The 22,040-nt window shown below is 43.7% G+C and overlaps 1 protein-coding gene across 4 annotated transcripts in view; it reads left to right on the forward strand.

The window, feature by feature from the left end:
- prkg1b (protein kinase cGMP-dependent 1b) overlaps positions 1 to 22,040 on the forward strand; it is a 609,599-nt gene that overhangs the window by 438,420 nt on the left and 149,139 nt on the right. For all 4 annotated transcript variants that reach the window (XM_068002574.1, XM_068002575.1, XM_068002572.1 and 1 more), the window contains exon 7: positions 2,007 to 2,101. In XM_068002574.1, the coding sequence (XP_067858675.1) occupies positions 2,007 to 2,101 (95 nt within the window). The remainder of the gene's footprint in view (positions 1 to 2,006; positions 2,102 to 22,040) is intronic.

A 22,040-nucleotide genomic window follows, 5' to 3' on the forward strand; every position in this document is an offset into this window, starting at 1 on the left:
TCAGGGGCCTCAAGACTTATATGCAGATACTTAGTGCTGTTTTATAATGGAGCTGATACCCTTTGTCATCCTTATTATAATGGAAATTAATTTTAAATATTTCATTCCTTATATCCGCCAATCTACCAGCTAAGCTGGTTCCCCGAGGCAGCTTCTGTTATTGACTAGAATATCTCAGCCTTTTGTAAGAATGAAATGTAAATGTTGAAATTATTTCAGACGGTTGTATTGATTGGCAGGTATGGATCTTTGTAGCATATGCAGCTCTGCTTATGTGAAGTTAATAACTTCAGCGAAGAGCAGTTGCTGTTTTGGCAAAATTGTCGTAATAAAAAAATGTAGCACTCGATGCATGGAGGTTCCAAATGGGCGCTTGTCAAAATTGTTATTCAGCTTCTATGGAATTTGAAAAGTAATTATTCAGCCAAGTCAACTGTGTTTAACCTTCTCTCTGCAAAAGCAATAAATTTCTAACCACAGAGAACTATTAATGCTTTTTGTATTCTAGCTCAATTTAAACTGAATGTTGTCATTCTTCATCTAAAGGTTTTTTAATACTATGGCATTTGTTTCAAGTTAATGGGGTCCTTAACCACTTTTGCAGTTGTAATCTCGCCCCCCTCTTTTTTCCCTGGAGCATTGTTTGAGATAATTATGATGGCACAAAGGAAGATACAGGGCCATGGGGAAAGAGTAGGGCGGTAGGAATAGTTTTAGATTGTTCTAATAAAGAGCCAACACAGACACGATGGGCTGAATGGTCTCCATCTGTGCTGTGGTCCTAGGAACAAAACCTTGCCTGTACTGGCAACCCAATTTTCCTCTCCCTGGCCTTGGGTGATGATCTGACTCCAAAATTAGATTCAAACTCACCTGACTGTATATAAGTCACAGTTCTATATCTGGCTACTGTGGACAAAGAAAGAAATATTTTAAAATGTAAATGTCTGACTGCTATAGTCTATATCTGCACATAATGGTGATGGGTTCTGTGCACATGGAATTTTTTCCCACTCTAACAAGAAGCCCCTCCCTTCATGTCTTGTCCCACGTGACATTTTCTTCCCCCTAACTCATTTTGAAAGAATACATAAACCTGCTGTTAATGGCCTGAGTGGAACCCTGGATATGTAATTTAATTTCTAATATAGTTCTTACATTTTATTGACCTCACACTTTGGGGGGAACTGCATATCTGGATTTGGGCTCGATTCCCACTGTGACCACATCTGAGCAGGCTGCTAGATGGAGCACTTTGTGGTAGTGGAGAGCTCTGTTTCATGGGAGTTCAATAGATCCATCTGATTCCAGACTATTTTGTGTCTTTTCACTGAATCGGCATGTGGTAGCAATACTGTTTGTGAAGTGTCTGTATCCAGAGTCTCCCCCCCTCTGGGTGTGGTGGAAGAATAACAGATTTAGGAGTTGGGAGAGAGAATTCGATACAAACAAGACCCAGAGAAAGCGATTTCCATGAAGAACTATGAGTTTCCATTAATTCCTCTTTTAAAATGGATTCTTGCTGCCTGAATGGATTAGAGAGCAAATGTATTGTTCAATATGGTATTGGCCTTTACGGACCTGGAAAATCCCAAGTTCAATTCTTGCTCTGCACTGAGTTAGCTGACTTCAGCCAGGAAGGCAGTCGGATGCAACGTTTGGCCACAGCGTACACTGCCTAGGGAGGGAAAAATCCGTCAGGGCTTCAGCTCCGCATCAGTATCCACTGATCCAATCTGGAAACTGCTCGTGTGTGGACATAGGATAATGATGGAATCCATTGTGAGGCCTCTTGAGGTTGAATAGCTGGGTAAGACTTACAGTCCTGGCTAACATGTAAAGAATAGCCGTGTGGGAGGGATAACGGGGGGGTCTGACAATCCCCCCGGGACTATCCCCCAGCAGGAGACTGCGCCTTTAGGAGAGGAAGAAAGGAAATTTGGATGAAACAGAAATGGCCTCTAGTCCCTTAACTAGAAATGACAATGTGATTGGTTCGTTGGCAGGTGAATGTAACGCGGGAAGAATCATCAAATGAAGAACCCGTATTTCTTCGCACGTTAGGAAAGGGAGATTGGTTTGGAGAAAAGGCTCTTCAGGGGTAAGTCCAGTGGCAAGTGGTCTGTTTGGCTATAGAAAAGTTATTGTGAACTCATTTCTCGTTGAAAATGTGACTATTTTTCTTGTAAAGTGAGGCAGTTTGCGCGCGCGCACACACACACACACACACACACACACACACCTACCTCTTGGGGTGGCTCTTTTTGTGAGAGGCTGAATGTAACTGTGTTATAGAAGCCACCACAGGCAGATCTGATTCTGTTGTTACCCAGCGTCTGCCTACAGATACTCCGAGTAGTGCTGGAGCCCATTGCGATACATTCCTCACTGAGATTGGCTGATTCACGAAACAGAAAGGGGAACGAACCGCAGATCTCTGCGTGGCTCAGTATGCCACATACACCAGCCACTTACTGATGCCCTACTCCTCCTTGCTTCTGCTGTTCTGCAATCGCATCACTGTAAAACTATCAGTACAGAATACCCCTGGAAAGATTCAAACCCTAATTCTCCTGCATGGGGAACTCTTCCCCAGATTGCGTCGTACCTAAAACTCTGAGTTAACCATCCTTTTGTGAACTAGTGTAGTGAGAGCTTAGATTAGGCTGTAGAAGATCTTTGACTTGCCCTTTGGTATCCCTGTACAATTTCTCCACATCTTTCTGTGCTCCAAACAACCGTCAGAGTCGTTGATACAGTTGCCTCTGCAGTTCTTTTGTTATCCCAAGTCTATTATATATTAAAAACAGTGAGTGGTCATTACATTCCATTGCTATTGTGCCTGTAAGTGGCTACGAGAGGGTCAAGTTATGTTACTGTGACCAGCTTACTGTCAGTACTCTCAATTCCCCCATCATTGTGCACACAATCCTTGCTAGGCATTGCCTGCCGATCGAACCATGCATCTCCTGTGTCACCGCCCCCACCCCCTCCTTGTGAATTCCTATGCCCTGCCATGTGTTCTGTCAGTAGGCCGAGAGGAGATGGATGTGGTGGCTCAGTGCGCCCTGCGGGAGGTGGTGGGGGGCAGCGAGCACGGCTACCGCCCACAACCAGTGAAGTGGCCAACCCGTACAGAGGGCCGTTCAAATGTTCTCGCAGCGAGTCACAAGCTTATCACAAGCAAACAAACTGTCAAGCTGGCAGTGAGCATAATGTTGTGACGAAAGAAAGACGAGAGATTGTAATGAACAGAACGCAGATAGCACAACCTGCCCCCATGCACAATAAATTGTAAAGATTCAGTGCTGAGCTTGTTTGCCCAGCACCCCTGTCTCAGCCACCAGTAGTCAAAAAGCATACACTAGGCAGCTAAGCTTACTGTAGTGTGAAGTGTTTAATAGCTTAGTTGCCTAATTGCTGATGACACAAAACTAGGGTGATTGTGAGTTGTGAGAAGGATGCAAAGAGGCTTCAAGACGATTTAGACAAGTTGAGTGAGTGGGCAAATACATGGCAGATGCAGTATAATGTGGATAAATGTGAAGTTATCCACTTCGGAAGGAAAAACTGAAAGGCAGAGTATTATTTAAATAGTGGTAGATTGGGAAATGTTGATGTACAAAGGGATCGGGGTGTCCTTGTACACCAGTCACTGAAAGCAAATATGCAGGTGCAGCAAGCAGTTAGGAAGGCAAATGGTATGTTGGCCTTCATTGCAAGAGGATTTGAGTATAGGAGCAAGGATGTCTTACTGCAGATATACAGGGCCTTGGTGATACCACACCTGGAGTATTGTGTTCAGTTTTGGTCTCCTTACCTAAGAAAGGATATACTTGCCATAGAGGGAGTGCAGCGAAGGTCCACCAGACTGATCCGTGGGATGGCAGGACTGTCGTAAGAGGAGAGATTGGTTCGACTCGGCCTGTATTCACTCGAGTTTAGAAGAATGAGAGGGGATCTCATTGAAACATATAAAATTCTGACAGGGCTAGACAGACTGGATGCAGGGAGCATGTTTCCCCTGGCTGGGGGATCCAGAACAAGGGGCCACAGTCTCAGGATACGGGGTAGGACATTTAGGACTGAGACAAGGAGAAATTTCTTCACTCAGAAGGTGGTGATCCTGTGGAGGCCAAGTCACTGAATATATTTAAGATGGAGCTAGATAGATTTCTAGACACAAAAGGCATCAAGGGGTATGGGGAGAGAGCGGGAATATGGTATTGAGATAGAGAATCAGCCATGATCATATTGAAGGCAGAGCAGGCTCGAAGAGCTGAATGGCCGACTCCTGCTCCTATTTTCTATGTTTCTATGTTTCTAATATTTGGCTTTAACTAGTTAGAGGTTGAGCGACATTTCCACTATGTGGATTTTCACAAAGCCCTTCATTTGTAATGATAGGACCAGGAAGCATTATCTAAGCGGTTAACTGTTTGTGCCTTAAGACAGGAGACCTGACATGACACCATGGGATATCACTGCACGAACATTAATGTACTTGTCTGAAACTTCTCTCTCTGCTATTTCAGTGGATGTGTTAGTCTGCTTGTTAACTCCTCTTAAAATAGTGTAGGGAGGAATATCAAAAGAATGGGCATTTGTCCATTGCTTGCCCATGGCCTAATCTCGAGGCCCAGGAGTGATAGGTTAGCCAATCACCATTAAGTGTTGAGTCACCAGTGTTGGCTGCCTGCTTCCCATTTGTATCCATGAGCGAGAGGACCTACTTCAAAGCCAATCCATAACATTTCCACTCTGGCTGTGGGCTTCCAGCCATATGTGCAGTTGGAATGGTGCCCACATGTCCATGACACAAAGCTGCCTTCATTTCATTTAGATGTGCATGGAAGCCTTCAGTACTGTTGCTTTATGTCCCAGGTCTTGTCACCAGCATCCCTTTTAATGAGTTATCAAGATATCCACCAGGACTAACGCTATCTGCAGTACACAGAAACCAGCAATGATCTATAGCGATGCCAGTCTCCCTACACAAATTAAAATAACATTTGAAAGGATTCTGCCCCCATATTGTTACTTTGTCTTGCCGCTGTAATGTCATATTGCAAGAAATTTTCATTTTCCCTGATTTTCTTCATCACATTTTGTTGTTAATTTTGTTCTAGCTATCGCTATCGTGTCAATTTTTTTCTCATCAGCAACATTTTAACCAGATGTAGAGACAACTACTTTTGTGAACAGTTCATTATCATTGGTTGACTATGTCAGATAGGGAGGGCCGTGCAGCCTGGTTCCTTTCAGTATTTAAATTGTTGCTGTGACACAAATACAATGGCTAAGGTGGCACAGCTTTTGACATTCCAAGAATATGGCTGTGAAAATGTATCGTCTTATACTAGCATATGAAAGGCTTAATATGTACATCTGAAATTCTATTTTAGTGAAAATGTCAGCTCTGCAAAGTGTTAGATGTGCGTTCACACCTTCTCCATGGGAGGAGGAAAATAGGGGCAAGATGCCCCAGGTCGCTATTTATGGGAAGGTGGTCACAGTGCAGTGTTTCTAAAGAAGAATTGATTACCCTACCCTTTCTTCGATCAGGGACTGAAAAGTAATGGGACAGTAATAACAGGCAAGGAGCCCAATAGTGAATGAATTGAAAAGGTGAAAATGAGCAATATATAGTCGTTGTTCACAGGTTTTGTTACAGTGTAAATGAACGGGGATCTTGTTGGTTCTGAGATTTCATGTTAACACAAATTTAATGGAATGTCACAGTTAATTTAAAAAGTGATTTCTGTCAGAGAACACTGTTGAGATATGGCTCATTTTATATGTATTTATGTAAAATACGTGTCCTGCATTACAACATAGGCCCTGATACGGCGATGTTGGCAATTTTGGAGTTGTGCCAGCCAATGGTGTGGGCACACCCACTCCAGCAGAGGGGAGAGCCAGACCTGCCAAAAATTGTCATTGTAAGGGGTTCCCAGTGGCGGGTAAATGGGCACAGGTCGGCTATCTTGTGGGAAAGGTTGTTCGAAAAACTAAGGAAATATACAAAACTGGCAGCCTCCACATCAAAGAAACCAGCAGCAGGGAGTAAAATGTGACTCAGTGAGGGTGATGTTCATCTTCACTGCCTGGGTGCTAATCCGATGGAGCGGATCGCCCGCCAGTTATAGAACTTGCCCGATTTTTATCCCATTAAAATCAGTGGGGTGAAAATCAGGCAAGTTTTCCAGTGGGTTGACGATGAATGTCGTCAGGTTAGTACCCAGGCACTTAAGGCGAAAGGTGCCCCCAATATCTCCACTTCGAACAAAAACAAACAAAAGTTTTTAATGTACTGACAGAATGGAGAGATAACTTTAAGCATCCAACCACGGCAGGTCTGGGTTACTAATCCACCCAATTTATGACGGGCGCAGGGAGTGCCAGGGGTGGAGATGGCTCAGAGAAAATTAATGAGTTGGAGCTCATTAACATAGCTCCGCCTTCACAGTGCGGCTGGTGTAGGACGGCAGGGCAGCCTGCTTTTGCCCCGCCTTCTTTCCAGCCTCGAATTGCACTGCACCTCGGGAAGGATTGGCCTTGGAGGGGGTGCAGCGCAGATTCACTCGAGTGATTCCGGGGCTTAGAGGGTTAACTTATGAGGACAGGTTACACAAAGTTGGCTTGTATTCCCTGGAGTATAGGAGGTTGAGAGACGACCTTATTGGGGCATTTAAAATGATGAAGGGATTCGATAAGGTAGATACAGAGAAACTATTTCATCTGGTGAGGGAATTAAGAACAAGGGAGTACAATCTTAAAATTAGAGCTACGCCATTCAAGAGTGAAATCAGGAAGCACTTTTTAAACAAAGGGTGCGTAGATCTGGAAATCTCTCCCCCAAAAGGCTGTGGATGCTGGGACAATTGGAGCTTTCAAGACTGAGATCGATAGATGTTTGTTGGGTAAGGGTATCAAGGGATATGGAGCAAAGGCGGGTAAAAGGAGTTGAGGTACAGACCAGCCATGATCTAATTGAATGGTGGAACAGGCTCTAGGGGCTGAATGGCCTACTCCTGTTCCTGTGAAGCACACAACGCTCCAAAAATGGTGACCGTGCTTGGCCCATGGTGAAGCCCCTGAGCCCCTGGCGGAGCCTCACAATTTCGGGGGATTTGTTTTTAAGTAAAAAAAATGAAAACAAGAAGCAGATTCACATAAAAAGCACACAATGGAGCTGTAAATTGCCCAAAAGAGAAAACTTTTTTGGGCCGAGAGCTTCTCCACAGTTCTTTGCATTCTGCACTGAAACTATTACATGTTGTGGAGTGCTGACACCTAGAGGATAATAAACTGAAATTTCTAACAGACTAATGGGGCTTAATAGTGCCACAGGGATTGCAATCTGTCTCTCTAAAGCATAGGTGTAATAGCTGCAGTAAGTGGTAATTCAATTTCTGCAGAGGGTGCATTGTACAGTCAGTTTGTTAATGGGACTTTAATCATACTGGAACTCAAACACAGAACATCTGATTCGTCCTGGCCTTTTGATTTAGTAAGGAAATGAAATTACCAGAAGTGCATGCATCTGAAGCTTTTAACAAAAAAAAACCTTTTGGTAAACCTCTGCTGGGTTCGGCGCCTGTCTCTGATTGAAGTTTCAGGATGTGCATCTATGCCTGGTAAATGCTGAAGGAAATATATATATTTATATATATAAGATAACAGATGGCTCGTAATAAATTAATGGATTCAGGTGATATAAGCCACAAGCGTGAATCTTGAGCAGTTTTCAATATGGTCAGAAAGTCATGATTGAATACTCTTAGCTAATGTTTAACCTTTACAATGTATACCAGCTAATTTATTGCTGAAGCGTGTTTTAGTTGTTTATTGGTGCTGCTTTCCATTTATTGACAGATTTGCTCTTCAGATATTGTGAAGTGATATTTTGAAATCACCTCGGTGACAGGCTATGATGGTTAAGAGTGATATCAGGCCTATGTTTATAATTATAAACAATTTTACAACACCAAGTTATAGTCCAGCAATTTTATTTTAAATTCACCTGAGGAAGGAGGAAGCCTCCGAAAGCTTGTGAATTTAAAATAAAATTGCTGGACTATAACTTGGTGTTGTAAAATTGTTTACAATTGTCAACCCCAGTCCATCACCGGCATCTCCACATTATAATTATAAAAGGATGGGGCAGGGTAGATAGAAGCAGACTGTTTCCAGTAGTTGAAGAGTCAAGAATGAGGGACCATAAATATAAGATTACATGTAAGAGATTCAGAACAGAGGGATGGAGAAATTTCTTCACGCAGAGTTGTGAGGCTGTGGGATTCACTTCCAGGATGAGTAGTTCAGACAGAAACTATAGCCTGGATTTTAACCTAACCCGGCTAGTGAGAATGGGGCATGTTCAGGTCAGAACGCCGATTTACACCCTGCCTGATTTTTACACTTTATTGACTTCAGTGGAGCTGAAAATCGAGTGGGGTGTAAATCGGGGGCCCGATCTGTTCTTGGGCTTATGTCAACATTCAAGATTAGATTGGATAGGTGGGGGAAGGAAATGGGGATGATAGAATATGGGACCAGGTTGGGTAAATACGATTAGGACCATTTGCTCGTGTCGAAGGTTAATGCCGACATGAACTGGTTGGGCCGAACTGGTTTCCGTGTTGTTACTTTAATGTATTTCAATGAAGGCTCACAGCATCAAATGACAATTACTATATTAAAATATTAGTTATGTGTAGTACACAGAATTTTACAGTACAGAAACAGGCCATTCGGCCCAACAGGTCTATGCCGGTGTTCATGCTTCACACGAGCCTCCTTCCATCTTACTTCATCTCACCTATCAACAATAACAACTTGTATTTATATCGCGCCTTTAACCTAGTAAAATATCCCAAAGCCCTTCACAGGAGCATTATCAAACAAAATTCGACACCGAGCCACATGAAATATTAGGACAGATGACCAAAGGCATGGTCAAAGAAGTAGGTTTTAAAGAGCGTCTTAAAGAAGGAGAGAGAGGCAGAGAGGCGGAGAGGTTTGGGGAGGGAACATCAGAGCTTAGGGCCTAAGCAGCTGAAGGCACGGCTGCCAATGGTGGAGGGTTGAAAATATAGCATAAAATAGTAAGAACTACGTAGTAATCTGTATTATAGTATTATAGTAGATTAATTCACAATTTTATCCCATTTATTATGTTTTACCTGGTGTATTACATTGGTTATTATAGATAGATATCGTAAATCATTGGCACTTTGGGGCATATGCAAATCTTGTTTGTGGAAAATAATGCTGCTATCTCAGTATCAGTCAGTCAGTCATACTACTTCTTCAGATAACAGATCGGGGTTAATCCTTCATCAGTCTCACACTTCTTTTACAGACATTTAGAATAAGTTACACCTGTACAGCTCACCACTGATAAACACACATCACATTCATAAAAAAGCAGACTATGTCCCACCAGTGAAATGAGAACTGTCCACATATAGTCACAGTCTCTGCCAGCCTGAGCATCATATGTTGTAAGGGAGAAACTAAGTGGAGTTGCCTCTGTTCATAAAGACTGATTCATTTATTTTAACAGTTATGTTCGCTAACTTTATTGCATGGTAAGTACAATAAATTCTCTAGAGTACTGTCTAAGTGGATTGTGGAAACATAATCAGGGTGGTATGGGCTGGCTTGGCAGAAGATAAGTTTGGTATTTGAGCTCAATTTAAACTGGCCTAAACGCACTGAGTGCAATGCTGGGATCAGGCCAGCGTATGATCTAAGACGTTTCCCTAGAAGGCCTTGCAGTGCATGCACCATTTTCCAGACGGGCTGTTGCATCACTGACCAGCATTTGCTGCACTTTCTTTGAGGTATAGAATGGGATGTGGGTGTTTGGATCTGCACATTCTATTCATAGAATTTAAGCTACAAGCGAACTTTTGAGTGAATAATTAATTTTGTAGCTTCATATCTTTGAATTGAGCAGATTAAGAGAAACTATTTCCCCTGGTGGGGGAATCCAGAACAAGGGGGCATAATCTTCAAATTAGAGCTAGGCCGTTCAGGGGTGATGTCAGGAAGCACTTCTTCACACAAAGGGTATTAGAAATCTGGAACTCTCTTCCCCCAAAAAGCTATTAATGCTGGGTCAATTGAAAATTTCAAAACTGAGATTGGTAGATTTTTGTTAGGCAAGAGTATTAAGGGTTACAAAACTAAGGCGGATAGATGGAGTTAAGATACATATCACCCATGATCTAATTGAATGGTGGAACAGACTCGATGGGCTGAATGGCCTACTCCTGTTCCTATGTTCTCAGGTTAAGATCCCGCACATTTAAGATTCGAATAGCATGGGCCAGTAGTCAGAGTTAAACTGAATGGAATCGTTCAGTTAAGCTGTGCCATATCTGAGCTCTAAAACCTTCGTTGTGATCCCAATGATCTGATCAATCTTAGAAGATCTTCCTTTTTCCACTGTTATGTTCCCACCTTAACAACATGGTAACTGAGAGTGTTGATAAGAATTCCCAGTGCCTGTTGGCGGTAAGCCTGGGGTGGTCAATTGTGAAACCCTGCAGTGCCAGTCAAGAAAGTTTTGAAGCCTTCAAGTAAGAGTCAGAGGAGTGACAGTGATCACGTAGACTTGGATCTTCTAGAGGAATTACAGAAAGGGGAGCAGTGATTGCTGGAGCTTTAGTCCTGCCGTTGATTATTCCTATGAGGGTAGTTTTAGATTGCAGTGGCCAGTATTGGAAACTCTGATGTGGTTAGGTCATTCTGTAGTGGCCAAATCTGGAGCTGGGGTGGAGTGGGACAAATTCCAGATTTTAGCATTTTGTTGGGTAGATGTAAATGTCACCAAACATTAGCAGACCAATTCCCCACCCTCAACACTGCTATGGGAATAGATCTGCTGGGCACATCCCAAAGTGCTTCACAGACAATGAATTACTTTCAAAGTGTGGTCACTGTTGTAATGTAGGCAAACACAGCAGCCAATTTGCACACAGCAAGGTCCCACAAACAGCAATGATCTGAATAACCAGTTAATCTGGTGATGTTGTTGACCGTTGAATATTGGCAAGGACATGGGCAGTAATCCCCCAGCCCCTTCTTTGAAATAATGCCACAGAATTTTGACATCCACCTGAACGGGCAGGCAGGTTTGAATGTTTCATGTGAAGGATGGAACCTCTGACAGTGTAGCACTCCCTCAGTACTGCACTAAAGGTCCGCCTGGATTATGTGCTCAAGTGTTGGAATGGAGCTTGAACCTGCGACCTTCTGACTCAAAGGTGAGAGTGCTACCACCAAAATGCATCACTTCCCACTGAGTCAAGTTGATACTTACATGTGGACATAATACATGCCGCACATTTTGGTCAATAAACCTGTATCATTAAACCTTTCAGGCATAATTTTCTTTAAATTAATGAACAGAATGCACCCCTTTCTGGTGGAATAAATAACAGTTAGATTTCCTTATAATCATTGCTATACATCTTTCCTATAGAGGATGAACTATTCATTTAATTGGATTTGAAATTAAAATGATTTCTGCAGTATCTCAAAACATGAAATTAATATAAAATAACAACAGCAACAGCAACAACTTGCATTTATATAGCGCCTTTAATGTAGGAAGACATCCCAAGGGGCTTCACAGGAGCGATTATCAAACAAAAATTGACACCAAGCCAAAGAAGGGTCCTGTGTGGAACTCCCACGTAAAGTTCTGTTACAGGGGTCTGACAAGTCAGAACAGCGGACAGCATTACCATTACTAATTTCACATTGGAGAGTTCCACACAAAAGAATACATATTCTGACTGCACATTCCACGAGCAGAGTCTTCCCGCTGGGAGCACATATCAGGTAGATCCTGCACGGACAGTCCCTGCTTTGCCATCCATTGACGTGAATGGCTGGGGGAACAAATCATCAACTGTCCGCGTGCACGGTTTTACTAATTTACACAGCTCCTGGCAGGTGAGGCCATCCCTGAATCAGCAGTTTCAAATTTTTTAAAAGTTTTAAAAAAGGACAACCCGAGAGTCAGCAGAAAGTGACTTTCATCACGTTTTGGATTCTGTAAGAATTCATACTATACACTCCACTTTAAGAACCGTTGACATAAAGATTGGCCTTACGCTGAGTGCATTTCATACCAGAATTAGAACTCCTTATTGCCAATACTGTCTTAATTCAGGGAAGTACTTTCCAACTGAGAGAAGAACGTGTCCAATCTTTTTAAAGATATGTACATATAACTGCAATTTTATGATAAATTGTGCATCCAAGATCAAAACACATCACTTAATATTTCATGAGGGACTATGAATAATTGAGAAAGCGATGAAAGAGCTGCTTTGACGTTTAAAATTAAGTTAACCTTTATCCAGGATGCTTCCTCCACAGTGCCCCTTTGGTACCTCATTGGACAGAACTGACTGAAGCAAGTTTACTGTAGAAGCGTGAATTTATTTTAATGTTGGTCATTAGGAAGCTACTTACAGTTTTGCTTTAGTTGTGTTGTGCTACATCTGTGTGCCAGCCTGTTTTCTCCCAACACCTCGCTCTTGGGTCTGTGATTGGCAGAACTGAAGGCAAAGCATGAAGGGCACTATATGAAGTTGACACAGCCTACATTAGGAATTTCTAACCTCAGCTACTAACATCTACATCGGTAAGATTCTTTCACTCTGCTCTGCCAAAAGAACAGAGCTATTAGACAACATTGTCACATTAAGTCGTGTAAATGCAGTCTAGTACGGAGCAGGAAAGGATAATTCGTTTTTGCATTAACAGAAGATCAGATATTTTTGCCTTTGCATTTTGAGTGGATGCATTTAATTGTTGCATCCTCATTTTCTTTTTATTGATGACTATTTACTGGAAAATAGAAATGGGTCCTATTAGCTTACTGTTACCGTTAGAAGATCATCTCCCTGGAGGTCCTCATTAGAGGAGAAGCATGGTGGTATCGCCACGATTGCCTGAATAAAATTAGCAGCAGGAATAAGAGTGCTGAAGATTTTAGAGACAATTTTGCATCCACAAAATATTGAAGGTTTTGAATAAAATGATGCTTTCTGAAAAATACATTTTGTGCCAATGTGGTTGTCACGTGACTACCAAAATGAGTGACTACTTGCATGAAGTTATGAATTGTCTGAATGTTTGTCGATAGATTCACAGCTAAGGTCAAAAACTAGCGTTGAGTAGGGATTGGGGGATCGGGAGGTGCAGTGGATGAACACGTTTGTTGTCCACCTCCAGGACATGTGTTTTATTCTCACCCAGACTGAGGAGATGTAAGACACAACTGTCAGTCAACTGTAAGGGTTCTGTGTGAAATTATTTCATCTGACTGAGTTCTTAATGCATAAATAGCACTTTTCCTTCTGTTTATCTTTCTTATTATCTTGTTATCTTTTTCTAATTTTCATCTCAACCATTTTTTTAAAATGTTGGTGTTAGTTACTCTCTTTTTCTTGTTGCTTTAGCAACTTTCTGTTTTTCCAGAAGGGATGGTCTTTGTTTGGGACTAGAATTGCATAAAGGAGTTTTCAGAAAGATGCTTGACTTGCATCCATTTTTTCCTTTGCTTATTAAATAAGGCAAAGCATAGGAGCATGCAGTGAAACAAATGGTATCCTTGGTGGCAGCAGTATTGGTGGAATCAGCAGCATGAACATTCTCATATTTTCAATAACTCGAACCTTCCGTTTGCAGAGGGCATATTTGTTGTACTAATGGGGAGAGTTACATTTATGAATTATGCTAATCTGATTTTATTAGCATTTCCAAAATAGGTTATCAGATAGTTAATTTCCTTATATAATCCAACAACCAGGTCCTCTATGCATAAAACATGGAGAGCATAACTTATGCTAAATGGAGAATATATTAACAATATATGCTAATTAGATCTCATTTGTGTAGGTACATTTCTTCAGGTAATGTTAAATCTTAACCATGTCCCATGTCCCATAGGAAGACGCTGCTTAAAACAAGCTCTGTGTGGGAATGGACTGGCTGTTGATGGTCTGAATCAGTCCTCTCTCAGTGGATTTAAGCTCCCCCCGCCCCCAGTTTGGGAGTGATAGGTTTTATATGGTCCAGGACAGTGGGACTTCAGTAGCATTTAACCATGAATAATGTACAGTAGTGTTGTGGTTGTTTTATTGGACGAGTAACCCAGAGAACGTGAGTTCAAATCCCACCATGGCAGTTTGAGAATTTGAATTCTGGAAATAATAAGCTGGTGTCAGTAAAAGTGACCACAAAGCTGTTGGATTGTTGTTAAAAACCCAATTGGTTCACTAATGTCCTTTCCTTTAGCGAAAGAAACCTGCCATCCTTATCCAGTCTGGCCTGCGATTCCAGTCCCACACCAGTGTGGTTGACTCTTAACTGTACTCTGAAGTGGTCCAGCAAGCCACTCAGTTAGATCACACCAGAGCAACTAGGGATGGGCAATATGGCAGCTTTGCCAGCGACAAACGTTTCTTAAGAATGAATAATAAAATAAGTTACATATGTACCCACCGACCTGCTACCTCTGCCTGGTCCCGCCAAATCTCACCATCTCCCATAGCTGCAGCAAAGTGCCTCCCAAGCAGCTGCATGGCCTGCTCCTCATAGGAGATCAACTCTTTGATGTCCAGAGTACCTCCTCTGGTCCTCTACCTTTCACAGGAATTATGCACAAGTTTCTCCTGTGAAAAGATTGAGGGAATTCGGTGAAGGCCAGCATTTGAGGGCTGTCTCCCAGGTGGCATCGGACAGCGGATGTAATCGATCTGCAGGTTTCACCCTGTCAAAGTGGAGGAAGGGGGTCTTCAATTTCTGCTTCAAGTAATTGCTGTCAGGTAAGATGGTGACAGATACTCTACGATCCTGAGTTAGTGACTCCCATAACCACACTTCAGTGTGAAGAGTTACTTGTGTAGCTAATAATTTTAGAGTGTGAACAGTGTGTTAGTGCCCACGGCGCCCAAGGAAGAAAACAGACAGCAGCAGATGGTATGTTACCTTACTGCTCTCGTCAGATCAGTGAACTTTTTCTGGCACTGGTCTGCAATCCTGAGGGTGAGAGAGTTGGCACTCAGTGCCACTGCTATCTCCTCCACATGGGCATGCAAGGCACTTTTCTGAAGTTCAATCCCATGGGCACCCACAGCCTTCTCTCTTCCCTTTTCTGCATCTCATTCCGGAGTGTCTAAAGATTGGCCTCATTGAAAATGTGGGCTCTTCATCTCTGCTTCCTTGCAGTACCCTGCTTCCTTCTTTGGGTGTCCCTGCCAGATCCTCCACATAAAGGCATACTTTAAGATTTGTAAACAATTTTACAACACCAAGTTATAGTCCAGCAATTTTATTTTAAATTCACAAGCTTTCAGAGGCTTCCTCCTTCCTCAGGTGAATGTTGTGGAAATGAAATCCTCGAAATGAAATCGCATTTATAAATCACAGAACAATGCTTGGTGATTACAGACAGTCTTTTCAACTGCCCGTTGCCAAGGCAATCAGTGTGCAGACAGACAGGTGTTACCTACAAGGTCTCCGAATATACAAATCACCAAAAAAAAACAGAGATAGAGAGGTAGAAACATAGAAAAGACAGCAATTGACCCGTTATATTAAAAACAGATAACATTTGTTCGCTGGTGGGGTAACGTGTAGCGTGACATGAACCCAAGATCCCGGTTGAGGCCGTCCTCATGGGTGCGGAACTTGGCTATCAATTTCTGCTCGACGATTTTGCGTTGTCGTGTGTCTCGAAGGCCGCCTTGGAGTACGCTTACCCGAAGGTCGGTGGCTGAATGTCCTTGACTGCTGAAGTGTTCCCCGACTGGGAGGGAACCCTCCTGTTTGGTGATTGTTGCGCGGTGTCCGTTCATCCGTTGTCGCAGCGTCTGCATGGTCTCGCCAATGTACCATGCTCTGGGGCATCCTTTCCTGCAACGTATGAGGTAGACAACGTTGGCCGAGTCACAGGAGTATGAACCATGCACCTGGTGGGTGGTGTCCTCTCGTGTGATGGTGGTATCTGTGTCGATGATCTGGCATGTCTTGCAGAGGTTGCCGTGGCAGGGTTGTGTGGTGTCGTGGACGTTGTTCTCCTGAAAGCTAGGTAATTTGCTGCAAACGATGGTCTGTTTGAGGTTGGGTGGCTGTTTAAAGGTGAGTAGTGGAGGTGTGGGGATGGCCATCGCGAGGTGTTCGTCGTCATTGATGATATGTTGAAGGCTGCGGAGAACATGGCGTAGTTTCTCCGCTCCGGGGAAGTACTGGACGACAAAGGGTACTCTGTTGGTTGCGTCCCGTGTTAGTCTCCTGAGAAGGTCTATGCGATTTTTTGCTGTGGCCCGTCGGAACTGTCGATAGATGAGTCGAGCGTCATATCCCGTTCTTACTAGGGCGTCTTTCAGCGTCTGTAGGTGTCCATCGCGTTCCTCCTCGTCTGAGCAGACCCTGTGTATTCGCAGGGCCTGTCCATAGGGGATGGCCTCTTTGACGTGGTTAGGGTGGAAGCTGGAAAAGTGGAGCATCGTGAGGTTGTCCGTGGGCTTGCGGTAGAGTGAGGTGCTGAGGTGCCCGTCTTTGATGGAGATTCATGTGTCCAAGAAAGAAACTGATTCTGAGGAGTAGTCCATGGTGAGATGGAACTTGTTGATATTATTGTGTAGTCTCTTTAGTGATTCCTCGCCGTGGGTCCATAGAAAGAAAATGTCGTCGATGTATCTGGTGTATAGTGTTGGTTGGAGGTCCTGTGCAGTGAAGAAGTCCTGCTCGAACTTGTGCATGAAAATGTTGGCGTATTGGGGTGCGAATTTGGTCCCCATGGCTGTTCCGTGTGTTTGGGTAAAGAACTGGTTATCGAAGGTGAAGACATTGTGATCCAGGATGAAGCGGATGAGTTGTAGGATGGCGTCTGGAGATTGGCTGTTGTTGGTGTTGAGTATTGATGCTGTCGCAGCGATGCCGTCATGGTGGGGGATACTGGTGTAGAGTGCCGAGACGTCCATCGTGGTGAGAAGTGTTCCTGGTTCAACTGGTCCGTGGGTACTGAGTTTTTGTAGGAAGTCTGTAGTGTCGCACACTGATTGCCTTGGCAACGGGCAGTTGAAAAGACTGTCTGTAATCACCAAGCATTGTTCTGTGATTTATAAATGCGATTTCATTTCGAGGATTTCATTTCCACAACATTCACCTGAGGAAGGAGGAAGCCTCCGAAAGCTTGTGAATTTAAAATAAAATTGCTGGACTATACCTTGGTGTTGTAAAATTGTTTACAATTGTCAACCCCAGTCCATCACCGGCATCTCCACATCATACTTTAAGATTGGCACAGAATCACACGAACCACCCATTACAGCAACTGACAGCCACCTCACTGAACCAACGACTTTGCTACTTACCTGCTGCTCCCCCCAGGCTGCTGCTCCAATCTTTTGCCACTCTTGGCTTATTAAAGGCTGTACTCTTAATTTCCAATCCAACCCCCTCACCCCCCACCCCTCCCACCCGGAGTGCACTACTCCTGTGTTACACAGGAGTCGCGCGACTGAACTAGATATTTAAAAGAGCTGACACTGCAACCTATGGCAAGGTCAGTGCTGGAGAGGATTGGTGGGTGGGAGTCCATCAGGGAGTGCAACACCAACGTAAATGGCCCCGTGGATTTTCAGGGCCGTTGTGAGTTATTCTGATGTCTTTTGGATGTCATGTTGTGCTAGTAAGACCTCCCCAACTATGGCAGCCTTACCAACTCTTGTAGACGAAACTAGTTTGTGATGTCCATGTCGAAGATTAAGTGGCACTGAATATATGTAGGGATTTAAGAGAGTTTGGCACCTTAAGTGCCCACTATTGGGAGTAATAATTTGATATAAAAACAATGAGGTGACATTTGGAATCAAAAAGAAACAAATGATTGACATTGATTTGTTTACTGTGAAGCAAAAATTGGACAAATCTTCTTCAAATGTTGAGTTTATGTGGAAATTAGCTTGGTGTTTCTTTTTCTCTGTGTACGTTTTAAATGAATTGAAATCTGCTAACAGTCTTCCACTGACTGCAGTTCAAGCCCTGTGTTAATTAAGCACTAATCAGCATCCGTGCGCTGTCACATCTTCAGGAAGATAATATGGGTGAATATTAAAATGAATTTCATTGTGGGCAGAGCAGGGTTATGGCTTATTTAGTTTGTGGGCCCATCTTCAGGAGTACATTATGCAGACACGTATGTTCTGGAAGGAAATGAGCTGGTTTCCAGGATGGCTCAGTTAGCTCAAGCAGTGAGTAACTGAGCCATAAAGCCTAAAGGCCCAATTTTAACCTGACCTGCCTGGTGGGAATGGGGCCGGTTCAGGTCAGATGCCCATTTACACCCTACCCGATTTTACTCTCCATTGAAGTCAGTTAACTTAAGTCCCGAGTTTAGTCTAACCCAGGTGGGCCAGGCTACAATCGGGGCTTTTGTTAACTGTGTATGGCTGGGGTTCCAGCAGGGACTACAATTGATCATGTACTAGGGAGGGGGAGTTGACCACGGTCCGTACTCCTGATCACTATCCAGGGACCACGTGCTAGATGGACATTGGGTGAGGACAGGAATAGTTTGATGCCCACTGTGGTCAAACAGCCAGTTGGAACTCACCGTCAAGGCTCACACCTTAATAAATGCCACTTGGGGTGAGGTACTGGCCAGTACCTGACACCTACAGAAGGGCATTGAAAAGCAAGGAGTCTCTAAATTCATGGGGTGGGGGGGAGGAAGGGGAAGAGGACTGGTGGAGAAAATTAACAAAGCAAGAAGTGAAGTTTCAGACCTCAGTTTGTGTCAGGAGTCTCGCCCCAATATTGATAATCTGGCCAGGTGGCATTTTGTATTGTTTAAAGTTACATCCCAAATGCACACAGCGAAGGTCAGAACTACCTGAGGAAATCTATCTCTGGGAACACACAGTGGTTGGCACCCGTGCTTCGTACACTGCTGTGCACCCTGCGTACATTGGCAAACCACAGCGGGCAATATTGGTCACCACGTCCCAGTGAACACGGTAATAGGACGAGCATGTGAATGGGTAGAAAATTGCATTGTTCGTCTGTAATTATGTACATGTTGTGAACCTGTCCAATCCCAATCCAAAGACCCTGTTGATTTATTTTCATCTCCACACTTGACTGAATTTCTAATGTGAGGCTGTAGAGATCCATTTTCACACTGTTTGTGTAGGTACATTCTAAACGTGGCTGTGAACACATTGTGTATAGATTCTGCCTCTTCATTTGCCCAGTCACTTCTGTCTTTCAAGTTTACGTAAGATATTTCCTTGTTTTCAAATCCCTCCATGGCCTCACCCCTCCCTATCTCTGTAATCTCCTCCAGCCCTACAGCCCTCCGAGATCTCTGCGCTCCTCCAATTCTGGCCGCTTGCGCATCCCCGATTTTAATTGCTTGTTGGTGGCCCTAAGCTCTGGAATTCCCTCCATAAACCTCTCCACCTCTCTACCTCTCCTCCTTTAAGATGCTCATTAAAACCTACCTCTTTGACCAAGCTTTTGTTCACCTGTCCTAATTTCTCCTTATGTGGCTCGGTGTAAAATATTTTTTGATAACGCTCCCATGAAGGGCCTTGGGACATTTTATCTGTTAATGGCGAAGTATAAATGCAAGTTGTTTTTATATTTAAAGTGTATGGATCTGTCTAGTTCATGTCTGTTTTTGTTTCCCTCGATCATACCTACACCAGCCCAGCTTTGTTAAACATGATTGTCTGCATGTGTTGGTGGAGGGGGAGTAGGTTATCTCTGTCCATGGCAGGCTGTGGCTTCTTTAGTCCGATTCATGTACAGCGAGTCCTGTCTCATTCTGATCAGACACAGGCCTGGAGGTGGTGGTCCCTCACTCAGATCTTGCCTGCGCGTGGTGGGATTTGTCTCACTCGGGTCACTTCCGTGGATTTGTGACTGTGCTGAGTTAGCTGATTTAAGCCAGGATGGCAGTAAGGGCTACAACTGCCCTAGGGTTGGGGAGGGGTTCTCGATGAGGGCCCTGGCTCCTGATTACTAACCAATGGGCCCCTGCTAGAAATGGTTATTTCTGAAAGTTTTAATGAAAGCTATTCGACTACATGAGGCCTTTGATGCCTCATGTAGTCGAATAGCTTACCAACCTTTTTCTAGGCTCACTTGGGGAGAATGGCCACTTGAGTGTGGTAGCAGAGAGAGACTGGCTTGTCCAAAATGGTGGCCCAGATTTTCCTGGGGACCGGCGCCATTGTAATGGCGCAACTACGGTGCAGGGACCCATGAATGCCTCAATAGGGAGAGGAAATTATGGATTAAGTGACTTATGCCATTACTTTCACCACTCCATATTTTCCTGGGACTTTTGCACTGTTCCACTTTTACCCTCGCCGAAAACAGTTAGACGGTGATTATCATAGCACCATCCCCATTCAAATCAATGGCGATCGCGATTTTCCTGCATTTAAGCCAGTTTAAGCTGAATAATAATGGCACTGGTGGGCTGGGATTGATGGGATTTATTGACGTTATAATGCATTCATTGATTGCTTTTAAATGACGTGCTACATTTGTTTGCTGATTGTTAGTACTTGTTAGTACTGACCAGTTACAGCAGGTATTTTACACCCACAGGCAGTGTTAATCTCTGCCTTCATTAATAATTCAGAGGCTCGGTTTATCGATGAGAAGGTTGTTCTTGGCAACAAAACTGTGTACCTTACTTACGTTCGATTTTAGAAAGCGAATGGGAGGATCCCTGATAGCAAATATTAGCAATGGCTACACAAAATGCAACTGAGTATTCTTTCAAACGCTGACCACTAGAACTGAGATTTAACTGCGATCTAATTCTCTGACCGGAGTTAGTTCTCAAGTAGCTGGTGTAAGAGAAGCCTTTAACACGTCTGATTGTGTGAGTTGGATGGGAACCCCTTTATTGTCAATTTAATAGGGTGTAAAGATCAAGGGGGAAAAAAAAAATCTCATTTTGGGGACAAGGCCGCTGACACATCTAAGAATTTTCACGTTGGCACCAGGGAACCCGGAAATGAGAAGGATCCTGCAACTCAGCCTCTAACCGGGAAGGATCCACTCACGAGCCTCGAACTGGGAAGGATCCACTAACTGGGAAGGATCCACTCACCGAGCCTCTAACCGGGAAGGATCCGCTCACCAAGCCACTAATTGGAAAGGATCCACTAACTGGGAAGGATCCACTCACCGAGCCTCTAACTGGGAAGGATCCACTCACCGAGCCTCTAACTGGGAAGGATCCACTCACCTAGCTACTAACTGGGAAGGATCAACTCACCTAGCTACTAACTGGGAAGGATCCATTCACCAAGCCACTTACTGCGAAGGATCCACTCACCAAGCCACTAATTGGAAAAGAGCCACTAACTGGGAAGGATCCACTCACCGAGCCACGAACTGCAAAGGATCCACTCACCAAGCCACTAACTGGGAAGGATCTACTCACTGCACATTGAACTGGAAAGAATCCACTCACCGAGCCACAAATGGGGAAGGATCCACTCACCGAGCCACTGACTGGATCTCTGAGCAGGTCTCAGTGAGGATAATTGTTTTTTAAATGCTCAGAAAATTGCAATTAAAAGATCAGAAAAATTTCTTTCAGTCCTGCTGTGCCTGAAAATCTGATCACAATGTGGAGACCCTCCGAACAAGTGCATTTGGAGGATACTCGCATATAAGAGTCGGGGACCTGACCAGTTTTGTGGGTGGAGATTTATTCAGATGGAGGATTTGATGGATGGACACAGAAGATCGAGGAGACTCCGGCGTATTGTAGTTACGTGGGTAACTCACTTGGGCCCAAGATTCTGTAATCTTTTAAGCCACCTAATTGGCTTGCGCCCAGATTACGGGTGTATCAGGGTGCAAATGCAGAGGAAACTCCAAGCCCCGATATTTAAGCAGCCAGTTTAATCTTGTAACTCTGTCGTCATGAGTCTTGCACTGTGAATGTAAATGGTAATAAATTTTACCTGCAA

The sequence above is a fragment of the Heptranchias perlo genome, chromosome 21 (genome assembly GCF_035084215.1).
Source record: "Heptranchias perlo isolate sHepPer1 chromosome 21, sHepPer1.hap1, whole genome shotgun sequence".
NCBI classification, from domain to species: domain Eukaryota; kingdom Metazoa; phylum Chordata; class Chondrichthyes; order Hexanchiformes; family Hexanchidae; genus Heptranchias; species Heptranchias perlo.